Source organism: Hypomesus nipponensis, chromosome 3 (genome assembly GCF_054491055.1).
Source record: "Hypomesus nipponensis isolate SF chromosome 3, ASM5449105v1, whole genome shotgun sequence".
Classification (NCBI taxonomy): Eukaryota; Metazoa; Chordata; class Actinopteri; order Osmeriformes; family Osmeridae; genus Hypomesus; species Hypomesus nipponensis.
Window position 1 is genome coordinate 1,819,936 of NC_140363.1, and position 15,328 is coordinate 1,835,263.

Genomic DNA, 15,328 nt, shown 5'->3' on the forward strand with positions numbered 1-15,328 from the left:
GTTTGGCACACTTCAATTTCTTCCAATAAGTTTTTTGGCAAATAACATTTGACATAGTTTATTCATATGTGCACATTGCTCTATATGATAACACAAGCAGTAATCAATAGGAAACACAAGAAGGCTAATGCAGTGTTCAACTTTACATTTTCTACAAAGGCTTTCAAATAATTTGGCAATAGAAGAAAGCAAGGTGCAATTATTCCACCATGAAAGTGACAGCATGTACGAAAGCACAATGGCGTTGAAGGACGGGCATGATGATGATGATTACGACTCAGGGGCTTGACTCAACAGCACTCCCTGTTGGGTGGTAGATGGCAGAGGCAGGTCTCTGAGGCTGAGAGATGCTCTGGGCTCCCCCTGTCAGAGAGCTGGAGGACGACGAGTATACAATGCGTGGTGCTTGATACCTTAGAAGAAGAAGAAAACACATTATAATAATAATCATACACAGTCACTAAAGACTGTGACTACATTAAATATTTAAGTATACTAACAATTTTTCCTCTGTTACCCTGTTAGTTTTGTGTTCTGATCACGTCATTGTATCTTCCGAGTAATGTGATATGTGATTTGTAATGATTGTATCTGTATTGCAGTCTGTTCCTCACCATGATCTAGATTTCCTGACGCGGGAGGCTGTGGTTCTCTCCCTGAGGGGAACGTTAGCCAGGAGACTCCTCATTGGCCGGGGAGAGAACGCACGCTCCAGATGGGCCCCGTTCAGGTTAAGTGTAAACATGGTGGGTGGGGTCATGTCGAGCTCCAACAGCATTACATTCTCAGCCTGGGAATGATACACGAGAAGAGAGAGAGAAAGACATTTAGTAAAGAAAGAGAGAGAGAGAGAGAGAGAGAATGACAATGACACGGAGGGAGGGAAGTTAATGAGACAAGCTGAGAAAATAAGTTTTTTGCGCAGAATTGACATTTACTCTCACTGAGTACAACTTACACAATAAATGACATTTTTACATGTGTAAAGTGTGTTTGTACACAGTCTGGCATAAACCTGATATCTAGTTGGTGTTCCTGATGCTGCAGCAATCTGGGCATACTGGCTGGTTGGTCTTTTTAATCCCACTACAGACAAAGGTCTTCTTTTGACTTGAGCAGGTTTACTAGTGTAAGGATACAAAAGAGTAAGTAAGATAGATATCTGAAAGTTAAGGATTAATCCCATTGTTATTCATACAGTATGTAATCAATGTGCAAGTTTATTGTAAAGTGAAAACCGATATACAGTTGCCTAGGTTTGCTTAAACAATGTTTACTTAACAAACCACTGACCATTCTGAAGGGATGAAGGATCCAAACTTCCACTGGTCCTCCTCACTGTCAAAGCTCAGCCTGTTCATGATCTTGTTCTTCTCCTCGGGAGGTATGAAGTTTTCAATCAAAAGATACCTGAGTAAAAACACGTATAGAAGCCAAGCTGATCCTGTGATCACCAAGCAATTCAGTACTTCGACATGAGACATGGTTGCATACATTGTGTAGGGGTGTGTGGGTTTTAGCTTTCATGTATCATCACTCATGTTTCCCACTCACTTGTACTTCAGTTCTCTTGTCAGTTCATTTTGTGTTTGCTCAAGCTCCTGTCTGGTTATGACGTGTTCATCACTGACATCTCCAATCTCGGCCTTCACCAACTGCAGCTTGGCGTACAGCTTTGTTAGAGAAGGACATGGTGATACATTTTTTTGTTAGTTGTTATGTTATGTTTATGTTCTTATGTTTTTAACAAAGAATTGTTAAAAGGGCTATACTTATCTATCAGAAAATTTCTATCGGAGGTATTATATTGTGTAAGTACTCTAGTGTAAGTACACACCATAATGACACCAGCAAATCAATAATCGTCCCTTACTTAAATTACAGTTATACAGGGATAACAGGCTTGTGCTGGGGAGTCATCGTGTCATCTTACCCTCTTCAGCTTCTTGGTCTTGAGATCCACCTCCTGCTGCAGGGATGAGAAGGTCTCCCTCAGTTCCCCAGTCTCCTCGTCCTGATCCAACATCTGCTGCTGGATCTCTCTCTCATGCCTTATCTGAAACACCAAGAGGAGAGTCAACACTCACACACATAGGACACACTCATTCACCACACACACACTGCAGAAATGTGATAAATCATGATGAGGATGTTTCCTTACCTGCTCTGCAATCTCCTGCCTCTTTAATTCCAGCATTTTCTGCTGCTCATTGGTGTGGTCAATGATATTCTTTCCTCCTACTAACAACTTGCTCTCCATGGTCTGAAAAGAAGAGAGATGATGTGTGATTATTGGACTACGTAAGACAAGATCAGAAAATAGAAACTATATTTAGAGTAACAAGAATGATACAATTATTGTCACCTTAAATTTCTCAATGATTTTTTCGATGGCCTCCTGCTCTATCTGCATAACCTCCATCACCTTCTCCTTGTCAACCAAGGGCCTCATCTTCTCCATGGCTCCCAGGTCTGCGTTCCCATTGATCCCCTTATCGTCAGTGGCCCCTCCCTTTTTTTTCATGTAGTGCTCCACATCCCGCTCCTCCTCTACAGCCTTCCACACCTCCATGTCCCCTTCAAAGGCCGCCTCCTCCTCCAGGCCTGACATGCATCTACTCAGCCTCTTGCTGTTCCTCCTCCTCCTCCTCCTCTCCTTCGCCAACATCCCCCGCTCCTCCAGCTGGGCTTTGAGGCGCATGATCTCTTCCTGAAACTCCCTCAGCAGGGCATCCTTGGGATCCTCGTTGATGCGAGGCTTGTTCTTGATGTTCTTGGCTCTGTTGGCGTACCTCAGGGTAGTCAAGGATTCTTCGTAGTTCTTCGAAGCTGGTCCCACGGTAGCGATCATGACCGTCTTGGTGTTGCCCCCCAATGAGTCTTGGAGCAAGCGGGTCAACTTGGAGTCTCTGTATGGGACGTGGGTGCTCTTTCCGTCCACCAGGGCCGAGATCACGTTCCCCAGTGCGGAGAGGGACAGGTTGATTTTGGCAGCTTCCTTCAGACGCTTCCCTTTGGCACCTGTCTTGCTCTGACGTTCGCTGCCAGCCAGGTCGACCATGTTGAGCTTGCCGACGCGGATGTGGTCCTCACCATCTGTTCCCATCTCGCTGCACTCCACGGTGATGACAAAGATGGCATGAGACCTCGAGCTGCGCTCATTCATTTGAGTGAAACCCATAGACCTGGACTGATCCCCAATGTTCATCACATGCTCTATCTCTGTTACGTTCTTGGTAACGACTGAGGACAGATCTTTGACGTAAACCCCGTGTTCTGCGTTTTCCTTCAACTCCAGTTTCTTGCTGTTGTCCTTGCGAAGAAGGTCTCTAATTTCTTCCTGATAAATCTCCAGATATGATGCTCTGACCAAATACTGTTGGTTTTGGGACCTTGATATTTGGGTAAAAATGTGGTTAAATGAATTTGGGACAATCCCTCTCCTCTCCGGGTCTGTTACAATTCCTTGCATAGTGTATGTTTTACCTGTCCCAGTTTGTCCATAGGCAAATATAGTTCCATTGAAACCTTGCAAAACAGACTCCACAAGAGGTCTCACCGTGTCATCATAAATGTCGCTTTGCTTCGAGTCCCCGTCATACACAGCGTCAAACGTAAATGTTTTCATAAAATCCTCAGGTGGTGCTTTTGGATTTCGAATGGTAATCTGCCCCAGTCTGCCATTCAGCTCCAAGATGTTGTCACAGCTCGTTATCTCCTTTCGGTTGAAGGGACGGCATCGGACCACCACCCTGACCGACTCGATGTGTTTTGGTTTAGACATCATTAGTTACAAATACAGATTTGGTTTAACATTGCAATTATTTCCTAATTTGTAAAGCGATCCTTCAGTCCAACATCGTGCAACGTCCAAACACTACAGGTAAACCCAATTCCATTACACGATGGTTGTCCCATTGGTCCCATCTAATCACACTAATCACCGATCTGAGTTAGGATTTGCTGAGATTCGCACCATATCCACAAAATTCAGATCCAGATAATACCGGAGAGGTACTCACCCAAACACCGAGCATCCTTCGGCACGCATGATACAAAGGATGCTGCGAGATGCGCCGCCGCGAGAAAACAACTCTGTCATCCCGACCCAGCCCACGTCCCCCGGTACACACCCTGCCTGCACCGTCGCCGCAGACAATGGAAATAAGACATGTGACCAATAGAACGAATTGGATTATGGATAAACATCGACACCGTGCGCTCATTATGTCGGATTAATGTACAGTGCGAAAATCGAGCCTAATATTTCACTTACAAATACACAAGCTGAGATCGTTGGTTGAATAATATAATTTATTTCACTGTCTCAAAAATAAATCATACATCACTGCCCAAACCATGGAGTTCGATCTTAAACACATTTTTGGAGGAATCATTTAGTTTATTAAACATTCAAGAGTCTAACATATATTAACAATCCAATTGAAGAAAGAACTGTTCACATGCATCTAAATTGCATTAGCATTTGCAATAAATGAACAGCCTTGCTGTTTTTTTTCTCTGCCAAATAAAAACTCAGATTATTGTCGACAGGAAAACAAATTAATAGTGCTCAAAAGTACAAAAACCTCTCCAGAACCAATTCCTGGTCATGAATTCCAACATTTGACAAATTGTAAAAAGGTATTTGGATATGCCATATCTCTTAATTTCAGCTATAGGCACATTCTAGTGGTAAACTGCATGAATTCTATTAGATTTTTGTGGCACATGGTTGAAGTCACTTGTGAAATTTCTTGCTGGAGTCCTTTGCATGATCAAGCAGTAACTGGCACGGTGTGAAATGATTCCCATAAACGTCTTCAAACCTCTTCATCTTCTCCACAAGCTTGTCGGCACCAAACGAGTCCACAAACCGGAAAGGACCTAAAAAGTATCAAAACAATACAAGGTCAATATCACATCAAATCCCTCCAAAATATTGTTTACAAAACAAATATTTTCCACAGGAAATAGTGGTTACAATACGATCCTATTGGGTTTTCAAAGTGTAGGCTACGACAGTGAGCCTCCCTTCAGAGAACATCAAGTCACCGGGGCCTCGCCCATTTTATACATGATATTCATTTCATTAATAATGATAATAATAATAATAACAACAAGAAAACTGTTAAAAATAAATAGTTGCAACCATAAAGGGTTTGAAAAAGTTTATTTTGAAGTCCTAATACAATCTCATTTTAATAAAAATCTATAATATGGCTGATGATTAATTAGTATGTAGGTTAATACTACGAGATATGAATCATATTATAATAATGCTTCAGTTGCCTTGCAGTTTGTAATGCTGAATGTTTCGACTTCCTTCTTCTGTGTCTTTAATTCCTTTACCTTTGTACTAAAAAACTCTAGCGGCTTAAACACCAAACTTTGGAGCTTGGTCCATACTATTGTCTTGGTCTCCAGATGCCTGCGGCGTTTGCAGGGTCTCATGCTATCGTGAGCCAGAACCTGTTTACAGACCACATATTGTGGCTTTGGAACATCGGCTGGCCCTGTCCAAGAAAAGCTCAACTTTAAATATACTTTGTCATACTTTCTGCACGTTCTGCTGGGTTCAGACATTAGGTGTGTTTGACTTCATGCAGCACCCGCTGCAGCTGGCTGACTTGAAGCAGTGCATTCTGGGTAGGCTTTTTGTCCGACTTGAGACGGCGCCGAGGCTCGGGTCACTGTGACGTCGCCATCAAAGTACCGTGAGATCGATACGACAACTGCCGGATGTGCAGCCAAGCGCATTTTCTCAAGAGCAACTGCACGGGTTCAAGTGACGACACAGCTATTTTATGATTGGTCAGACTCACACACGACAACTTTGACGCGTGTTTTGTATTTATTCTGGCACCTTCAGTTTCGCCAATGCTCAAATCCGGACCAAACAGTACAATTGAATTAAATATTAGCCTTTCAGTGGCGATTTCTTTAAGACTGCAAGGGATCCTCGGATTCCCCCAAAATGTCAAAAAATTAAGGGTCAAATATAGACTATTGTGTTAACATTTTAAATGCGTTAGAACACCCCATTCCTTGTTTCAGTTTAATGTAATTCCCACATAAATAAATGGAGAATGTTTATGATGTAGGCTGAAAATGAGCTCCCCTGCAGCCGCCACTGTTGCCTTTATTGACAGACTGCGATAGCGTACTATTGTTGAAGAAAGGGTTTTAGTCTGCCTTTTCACTAACGGAAAGTTAATCGAGTTGTGTGGTTGTATTATCAATCTGCAGATTGGAAAAAGAGTTAACATAGCCCAATACTTTAAATGAAGTGGTCTTACCTCCAAGGCAGGGGGGGAAGCCCAGACCAAACACGGCTCCAATGTCCCCCTCCACAGGGTTGTTCAGGATGCCCTCCTGCAGGCACATCACTGCCTCGTTGACGAACCGCGACACCAACCGGTACTGGATGTCCGAGTCTGAAGAACTGGACATAAGATATAGAAGACAATGAAGTGAAAGGCTTGTCCGACTGGCTCAAGTACAGAATGTATTCATTATAAAGTCATTTCCATATTTAAGATTAACTGTAGTTGAAGTTGGGGGGCAGGGGCAGTTGTCAACTTACACGGCAGGGTTTGGTTTCATTTTGAATTGCTCCAGAATCTCCTCAATATCAGGGTTGACGTCCTTGTGTTTGAGGCCTGGAGTGTAGACATAGCAGCCCTTTCCTGACTTGCGCCCTACAGACGCCAAAACACAATCCATCATAAAAAGGTGAGGAGGAAAGTACTTTAAGACACTCGTTTTGAAGTTTTTGCTTCCACTCTTCAATGGTGCATTTCTATCAACTTTGAAAGTTATGAATCAAATGACGACTATCACCCCCCCCCCCCCCACCCCTCAGTCATACTCCCCAGCTAAGAAGATCCCCTACCTGTGAAACCCCTCTCCACCATGGTCTTCAGAACCTCCACATTTCCTCCCCCGAAGCGCGAGCCGAAGGCCTTGCCCAGGTCCTCCGCCACGTGGGCGGCCACATCAATGCCCACTTCATCAGCCAGAGTTGCGGCTCCCACGGGGAAGCCGAAGCCCGTGGTGAGGGAGTCCAGCTTCTTAGGGTCCACCCCCTCCTACAGAGGAGCCCAGTCGGTTGATTCAGTCACCAAGCATGTTAGAGGCTGCTGGGAGCGCGTCACTTCCAGAACTCATGAGAAGGATGTCCAACCAACAAAGCTCTCCAGAGGGATCTCGTCCATGGCTAAATCCTACTCACCTGAAGTACTCTGACGGCTTCCGCCAACATAGGAGCCAGACACCTGGTGGTGTAGAAACCAGGCCCGTCCTGTGAACAGCAGATGAAACACCAATCAGACCAGAGTATTCACATCAATCGTGAACAAGGCCTGGGATCCAGACCATTCTGCCAGATCATGGTTTCTCTGCTCTGGCCTGGCCACCCTCCCATTCAAACTGATTCCCCCTCCAACCAAAATCTGGTCGGGCCAAACAGGACCTTTTATCTGATATGGGCCGTGTTTAACACAGTGACAATACAGAGGAGCGCCATTGAGGCAGTTTCCAAAACAACCAAGATGATGTTTTATTGCGTCTATCCAATTATGTCCAGTTGCATCCAGACATTATGGTCTGCGCACGTTGATAACACCCCTTGGAAAACAAAAATGGAACAGAGAGGCTCCAGACTAAAATTTGTGAATTGGTCTGGCGATGCCAGGCTACTGGCAGAGGCATGCCGATGCCAAAAGGACCATCTGTATTTCTTTGTTTTCACGCATTTTAAATGGGTCATTAGCAACAGCCTTGACAGACCAATCACCTCTGTAATTCTAATAGCAGTTTTTGAGGCTAGTAGCACGCTAACAGGATGTTGTGTGTTTAGCCTCACCCCAACAACTATGATAACCTTCCCCTGCTTCAGGCCCACAGCCACAGCCGCTGCCGTCGTGTCTTTAGAGGTTTGGTCTGTGGTGATAATCTCCAGCAGCTGCATCTTGTCCACTGGAGAGAAGTAGTGCATCCCAATGACCTGCAGTGAGGACGTGACACCACGCGGTCAGTGAGATCCAGCGATCCTGGCAGTCTAAATCTCTAGGTAGGCAGGCAGCTCAACTTCAGGCTAGCTCTAGGAAACATACCTTTTCTGGTCGCTTGCTAGCAGCTGCTATGTCTTTGATGGGCAGAGCAGAGGTGTTGGTGGCAAATATACAGTTAGGAGAGACCACCTGTCAATTTAAAATATTACATTGGATTAATTTAACAGATGCTTTTATCCTGCGCGACATGTAGGGCATATAGTATTACAGTAGTTAATCAAGGAACAGATGTAGGCCATTGGAACTGTATTTCAGTGGTCAGATCATAGCCACCAAATGTCTGAGCTTTCACGTACCGCCTCCACCTCCTTCAGGACCTTATGCTTGATGCTGAGGTCCTCAAACACAGCCTCCACCACCATGTCTGCCTTCTCAAAGCCGCTGTAGTCCAACTGGCCTTTGAGGTTGGACAATATGGAATCTCTTTCAAAAGTGGTGATGTTCTTCTTCCTGGCTTTGTCATTTAGGCTGGAAATTAAAAACGGGGCCATTTCAATGAAGTGCATCAGCTGTGAGGTCATGGTTCAGGAGAGTATTGGGGTCGAAACAATTGTGTTTGAATCCCTTCCCAGTCTAAAAGACCTAATGCTTCATTCTCTACAACCCACCCTTTGTAGACTTGCTGCTCTCCCCTGGCCAGGCCCTGCACAGTCGTGTCCTTCAGGATGGTGTTGATGCCCTTGTCCACAGTCACCTGGGCGATGCCCGCTCCCATCAGCCCTGCCCCCAGGATGGCCAGACTCCTGTAGGAGCACCACCAACACGGATTACAGCCAACACCTTCTATGGTCTTACTATACTTTGGTCAAGTTAACAATGGACTCGGAACCACATGAGAAAATGACTTTTGATCATACAGTACATGCAATGGAATGTTTAAGATGGACTAGAAACTACATTCGATTTGGAATTGTGATAACACTGTACATGCAATGAGATTTCGGAATGCTTATGAGTGGCTTCCAAAGAACATTGCGCTAAACAATTAAAACTTACTTCACTTCATTCTGAGGGACACCGAAGCGGTTCTTCTTACATGCTACTTGGCCATGGTAGAGGCCAACTAGAGCACCTGACTCTGAGGTTCTTGCTAATTGGCCAAAGTTCTTAAATTTCAGAAAATGATTGGTTAGGGTTCATGACAAAAACAAAGAACCGTTTTTCACAGTGACAATAATAACTGGTGACATTTCAATACCGTTTCATCACATGCATTTCTGTTTGTCACTCACCTGTGATTCAGCCAAATACCCAGCATCTGGACCATGTTCCAATCCAGCCTTCACACACTGAAATAGTTATTTTAAAACATTAGATGTAGGTAGCTATGACTGTGGAACCAGACAAGGAGTTCCTTGTGTAGCTGTTTGCAGAAACGACTGCAGCCCTACAATAACCACCCAACAAAATACAAAACCATCAATTGCACTACAACAATCATTCTCACCTCAATTATTTTCAACGGGGCAGGATACAGTCCCTTGCTCTGCTTCATGACTTTCCCCTGGACAGTGTTATAGATTTGTTTCCGAACTAACTCATAACTCATGGCGTAGTCTTGGACTTCTAAATGGTGTAAGGAGAGAGAACGGTCACATCAACACAGGGCATTTTCTTGTATAACTTTAGCGTGAGACCATAGTAGCATATCTCATTCTCTACAGTCACCCACTCTGCATTAAGCCTTTCTCTTTGCTGAGGGGAATTTTCTTGTTGACTATTCCCCTGGCACATTCAACAGCAATCTCCTCCAGGTACTCGATCGTTCTGTCCTCTGGACTCTTCAACCCGGGACCTGAGCAATGTGATGCCAAACATAGACAGTATCATTGAAGCAAGCCATCAATAAGTAGCAAAGAGAAAAACGAGAGAGAATAAGTCCCATAGACATCCTTTGTCGATATTAAGAACACTTCTGTACCAAGTGGATCTACAAGTTGGTGCACGAGGCCCATCTTCTTGGCTTTATCAGCGCGGATGTTTCTCCCAGTCAACATCATGTCGAAGGCACCTGGCACACCCACCTAGGAACATAACCATGTACAAGGCCTTTATCAGCTGGATTTGATTACACATCAAGTATAATGGTAAAAACCATTTTACTGATGGTCAGAAACGTGCATTTATGAGACATGCTGCGTTGTAGCTGTTGCAATATACTGTTTCTCCCCAAAACAAAGACAAAGGTGTCTGTGAAATGCCATTTCGTAAGTTGTTGCACATTGTAATTGATTTCCAGAGGTTTCAAAACACCAACCATTTTAGGGAGTCTCTGTGTTCCACCAGCTCCAGGTAGGAGGCCCAGCATCACCTCTGGGGTGCCAAGGACTGTCTTCTTGCTCTTGGTGGCAATTCTGTACTGGCAGGCGATGGCAAACTGAAGCCAAAAATAAAATCAGGAATGATAAAACAAAGTCTGAAATTGTACTTGTGGAAACCTTAAAACCCAAGTGCTGATGATGATGGAGTTGAGTCACAGCTTCTGCGCAGACTTGTGCTCACCTCCAAGCCCCCACCCAGACAGGAGCCGTTGATGGCAGCAACCACAGGCTTTGGGGATTTCTCAATCTTCTCAAACATCTTCTGTCCCGCCTGGGAAAGTTTGGTGACCTCCTCTGCACTGTTACATGCCTGGATCATACTGCAATGGACAGACATCACAGTCAAACAGTTGACTTCACAGTGAGCTTTATGGATCATTCAGAAAATGGCACACAAGTGGACCCACTTTTACCAATATGGATATAGTTCAGTAGTAAGGCATTGGAATACAGATCAAGAGTATATTTGGATAAAAGCATCTGCTAAATGATTACATTACTTTAATCAATCAATATGAAAGTGAGGTTTTGGTTTACTTGATGTCAGCGCCAGCAATGAAACAGCCAGGCTTGGAGGAGATGAGGACAGCACTCTTAATAGCATCATTGGCCCATACTTCACTCATCACTTCTGTCATCTCATTTTGCATTTGGATGGACAGTGTGTTGACCTAGGAGAAACATTACACATTCAGGGTTTTGGCATGAACGTTACAATATACAGAAGAAAATGACAAATGAGGATCTCTTACCTTGGAATTTGGGTCATTCATTCGAATGATTGCCACATCCTCTCTGATCTCATAACTGACATGGGTTCTGGCTAATGAAAGAGGATGCACATAGTACATTCATTGAAATAGTCTTACACATTCAGAACAATTTGATCTGTTCATTGGTATGTCGTTACCTGACATGACTGGTGCGACTGAGAAGGTACGATGGGAGAAACCTGGGCAAAAAAAAAAAAAAAAAAAGTACAATTACAGTCATAACACTTCACAAGGCAACGGATAGAATAAACACCTTTCTCTATTGGGAATATCATGTTTGTTTATTCTACGCAACGCTGATGGGAATTTCAATTTGTATGGTCAAGCATTGACCTCAAAATACCCATACGCTCCCTGTGAACTCTCACCTAGATTCCCCGCCTACAATTGTCTGGAGGCATACAAATGGATGACAATGACTGCGTGGATTTAAACAGTTCAAAGCCATTTGGGTATTCTAGGCTAAGTGACAGTTTACAGCTGCAACAGTAGTAGATAGAGGTAACATAAAAATGTAAAGAAATGCACAGCTCACACCAAGTTAGCTGCTAATGCTAGATAGCAGCTAGCCCTGAATGGGACAACCGGCTAACTACAGACAGACAGTAACAGCGAGATACCCGGCTAACTAGGTGGGTTCGAAGACCATGCTCGAGTTGAGCTGGGACATTGGTAGAAATTAGCTTCCAAAGTTTAGGCTAGTTATGCAAAGGCTAAGAAAGCTAAAAGCACGAATTAATAGGCTAATTATGAGCTAACCAGTTGTCATTGTCAGGCAAATATGCCACCGTAGCTAGCAGATGTCCTACATGATTAGCGATAATACGTTTACATCATCTGGCTATATCACAAACTTCTTAAACTTGGAACGACAAGGAACATGCCATTTGTACCTGAGAGAAGAGCATATCTCCTTGCTGTTATCCTAGATAACGCACCCAGAGCACGTACACTTGCCATCTTGGGAGGTCAAGAACAAACCAATCTGACAACCGGAAGGCACTAGTAGATTCAGATTCCGCATCACATGGTCCTCTATATTAAAAAACATGAACACAAGGTGGCAGCCAAGGCTAAGAAATCGACTGCTTAACTTAAACAAATATCTGAATTTAGTAGTAAAGCTCTAGTTCCTACATACTGATCATGACAGGTACCCCGAAAAGCTTGTCAAGGATGCAATAACTCTTGGATTATGTTAGCAACAGCACACTGATGGCATTCAAAATGCTAACAGATAACTTGTTGGGTCTTTATCATAGAAACCTAAAAAGTGGGGGTAAAGTTTGAAATGGATAAGGTCTACTTTTTTTGTTGAGGTACCACACATGGCCCGCAAAGAAAGCAGTATCAGACATTATCTGGCAGTATCCAACTCCAGTTTGAGCTGTCAGATCACACGAAGGTGGGCCATGTCAAAGGAGGCGTGTCCATTTATAATAAACAGCAAAATAGTCCAATGAGATTTAAGAAGTCCCCTAGCAACCCCAATCACAGCTCTTGGGGGGCTTGGTTGTGAGGACAGTGGTGGTGTGGCAGTAGCTACCTTGTGCTGTAATATGGATTTCATGTGTACACATTTTTGTCTTGGCTTGTTCCGAGACAGTATTTCTATTTAGTTTACAAGTTTGACAACATAGCCTGGTGGCCCAATTCTGCCTCTGTAATACTGTAAAACGCCATCGTTTGAAGACTTGCTACCAAGGTAAAAAGCTAGCTAGTCTTGCTAGGTATCTTCATAAATTTGGAAGTGGAATATTATTCCATTTTCGATGGAGGGATCTTCAAAAGAAGGTGACCTGTTTACTGTGAAACACGAGCTGAAAAACGGTAAGTTTAAGTTGGGTGTCTACGTTCAGTAAGCTATATTGAATCTGCCAAGCCACTTTCTGCATTTTTACAAAACGACAAATGTGAGTACTGTACTGTACAGTACACTTGTTCAGTTGACCACACATGATCTAGCTAACACATCAGCTAGCTGCAGAGCTGTAGCTTGCCTAGTTACCCACCTAGTTAGCTGGCACGAGTCTAAGGAATTAATTATTTGCTGGGGTTTGCAAAAGCTGGCATGCCTAGTCAAAAGAGAAAAAGATAAGTCTAGACGTGATAAAGTTGCCTAGCTTTAGCGTTAGCTTAGCCATGAGCTGTCAGTAGCTCAGCCACTGCTGCGACATAACACTGATTGAACCTGTTAAACGTGTATCTGTTAGCATGGCTGTATTTGCTGGTTAAATTTACCCATGCATTATTATTCATGTTCTTCATGTTAGATAATTGACGTGCCGTGTAACTTGGCTGGTCACTTACTCTTCTCCAAAGTTTTGAAAGAGCGGGACACATCGCAGCTAACATTCAACGCCAAGAGTTGGGCGGTTCGGTTAGCAAAGGTTATCTAGAACGTTTGTCATTTTTCTTCGGTGGTGTTAATAACTTGGCCCTTTTGTAGTGGTGACATTTAGTAGTGGGTGTGTAGCCTACTCCCTTTTTAAATGCAGCTGCCATTTTCTAACAGTGCAGTCAATTGCACTCTGCTCTCTCAAAATGTATTCTAGATTGTAGTACCGGGGAGTTGAGTTGGATTGCTTTCCCTCCAATTTGGCATCTGCATCTTAGCATCAGGGCACATCACGAATTCCCAGCGTCAGACGTGTACTATATACTGTCCCAATCAAATATGCTTTTTTTATGCTTTGCTTTGACGCTTCATCTCAGCCAGTATGTCCTCAGACCGTTCAAAGACCATTATTGATGGATATTGCTATATGCTTCTGTTCATGGCAGGATATGAGGCACCTCTATTCTACTGTACATGAAAGGGTGGGCCTGACCTTGTTCCTTGACAGGCAATGTTTTCTGTCCCGACAGTGACCTACTAAGTGTGCCTTGTTGTCAGCGGCCAACTGTAATGACAACATACTAATAAATGCTCTTTTTTCATCAGTGGCTTCCTTGATCATCAAACCTTGTTTCATCAAGGAATATAAAGTCCCGGTTTATCACTTTTCAAGATTTCAGGGATGCCCACAATGAGTATACATCACACAATAGGCTTTTATGGTGTCCACTTTAACAAAGAGGACGATTCATGTCATTTCCTGCTGTAGGCTACCATGCTACCACCCAGCCGACCCTCTTTTACATAGAGATACCTCCAGTCATGAGGCAGTGGTCTGAATACCCCAGTCAAATCTATTAATAAACATTGAATTCACTGTGTACTTGAGGAGGTGTTACGTAACTTAAACCTCTGACCTCAAAGATGGCTGCCTGCACATGCTTCACTCACGCACTAATCCAGTCCGTGTCAGCAGCTTCATCTCCGTGAGGAGATAGAAATGATACTAAGTAGATGCTGTCTTGATAAGCCTGGGCTGCATGCAGCTCCTCTTGTACTATCTAGGCCTACACTTGTGCAATGTCAGAGGTAGACGGAGAGATGAGATCTCATCTACCCTGGTTGCTTTCTAGCTGGAGTGTGAGCCAGGAGGAATGTGTTCACCACAAGGCACATGTCAGAAGAAGCAGCATGGCCGGTGAGCTGGGCCAGACCGCACACGAGCAGAGCAGACGAGGGCTCGAGCTCTGTTGCACTGCCAGTGCCAAAACTCAGAAAAGGCCCAGCTGTGTTCCCAACATGGCCATTCTGTTTTGGATGTGGGTTACCCTATGTGTTATTCATGTGTCAGGACTTATTTATTTGTATGTCAATGGCTCGTCATTGTAGCCAAATGGACACATGATCGAAAACTGCTCGCTCTGTCTGTTCCTCTTTCCTGTTTCTCTGCCTCTTCTGCTCCCCTCTCTCTGGGTCTCTCTCTCTGTCTGGGTCTCTCTCTCTCTCTGGGTTTCTCTCTCTGTCTGGGTCTCTCTCTGTCTGGGTCTCTCTCTCTCTCTGGGTTTCTCTCTCTGTCTGGGTCTCTCTGTCTGGGTCTCTCTCTGTCTGGGTCTCTCTCTCTCTGGGTTTCTCTCTCTGTCTGGGTCTCTCTGTCTGGGTCTCTCTGTCTGGGTCTCTCTGTCTGGGTCTCTCTGTCTCGGTCTCTCTCTCTCTGGGTTTCTCTCTCTGTCTGGGTCTCTCTCTCTGTCTGGGTCTCTCTCTGTCTGGGTCTCTCTCTCTCTGCCTCTCTCTCTCTCTCTCTGGGTTTCTCTCTCTCTGTCT

The 15,328-nt window shown here is 44.1% G+C and overlaps 3 protein-coding genes across 3 annotated transcripts in view; 1 reads left to right on the top strand and 2 right to left on the bottom strand.

The window, feature by feature from the left end:
* Positions 1 to 118: 118 nt before the first annotated feature.
* Positions 119 to 3,919, bottom strand: LOC146299103 (kinesin-like protein KIF3C). Its single transcript, XM_084683887.1, has 8 exons — positions 2,366 to 3,919; positions 2,162 to 2,263; positions 1,934 to 2,056; positions 1,555 to 1,673; positions 1,294 to 1,410; positions 1,016 to 1,124; positions 615 to 790; positions 119 to 413 (listed from the first exon to the last, which is right to left on the bottom strand). The coding sequence occupies exons 1-8, from the start codon at positions 3,785 to 3,787 to the stop codon at positions 278 to 280; spliced, it is 2,304 nt and encodes a 767-aa protein (XP_084540013.1). The 5' UTR covers positions 3,788 to 3,919; the 3' UTR covers positions 119 to 277.
* Positions 3,920 to 4,296: 377 nt separating this feature from the next.
* hadhab (hydroxyacyl-CoA dehydrogenase trifunctional multienzyme complex subunit alpha b) lies at positions 4,297 to 12,202 on the bottom strand. The gene is made up of 20 exons (XM_084683875.1): positions 12,063 to 12,202; positions 11,307 to 11,348; positions 11,149 to 11,219; positions 10,934 to 11,067; positions 10,578 to 10,716; positions 10,333 to 10,452; positions 9,997 to 10,099; positions 9,748 to 9,870; positions 9,523 to 9,641; positions 9,308 to 9,364; positions 9,072 to 9,181; positions 8,684 to 8,818; positions 8,372 to 8,543; positions 8,118 to 8,204; positions 7,868 to 8,008; positions 7,235 to 7,303; positions 6,896 to 7,091; positions 6,587 to 6,701; positions 6,300 to 6,445; positions 4,297 to 4,887 (listed from the first exon to the last, which is right to left on the bottom strand). The coding sequence occupies exons 1-20, from the start codon at positions 12,127 to 12,129 to the stop codon at positions 4,742 to 4,744; spliced, it is 2,292 nt and encodes a 763-aa protein (XP_084540001.1). The 5' UTR covers positions 12,130 to 12,202; the 3' UTR covers positions 4,297 to 4,741.
* A 490-nt stretch (positions 12,203 to 12,692) lies between these two features.
* The window catches only part of rps6ka5 (ribosomal protein S6 kinase A5), a 28,342-nt gene continuing 25,706 nt past the window's right edge, over positions 12,693 to 15,328 (top strand). Inside the window, exon 1 of the mRNA XM_084683863.1 lies at positions 12,693 to 12,999. Coding sequence (XP_084539989.1) covers positions 12,942 to 12,999 — 58 coding nt within the window. The 5' untranslated portion in view covers positions 12,693 to 12,941. The remainder of the gene's footprint in view (positions 13,000 to 15,328) is intronic.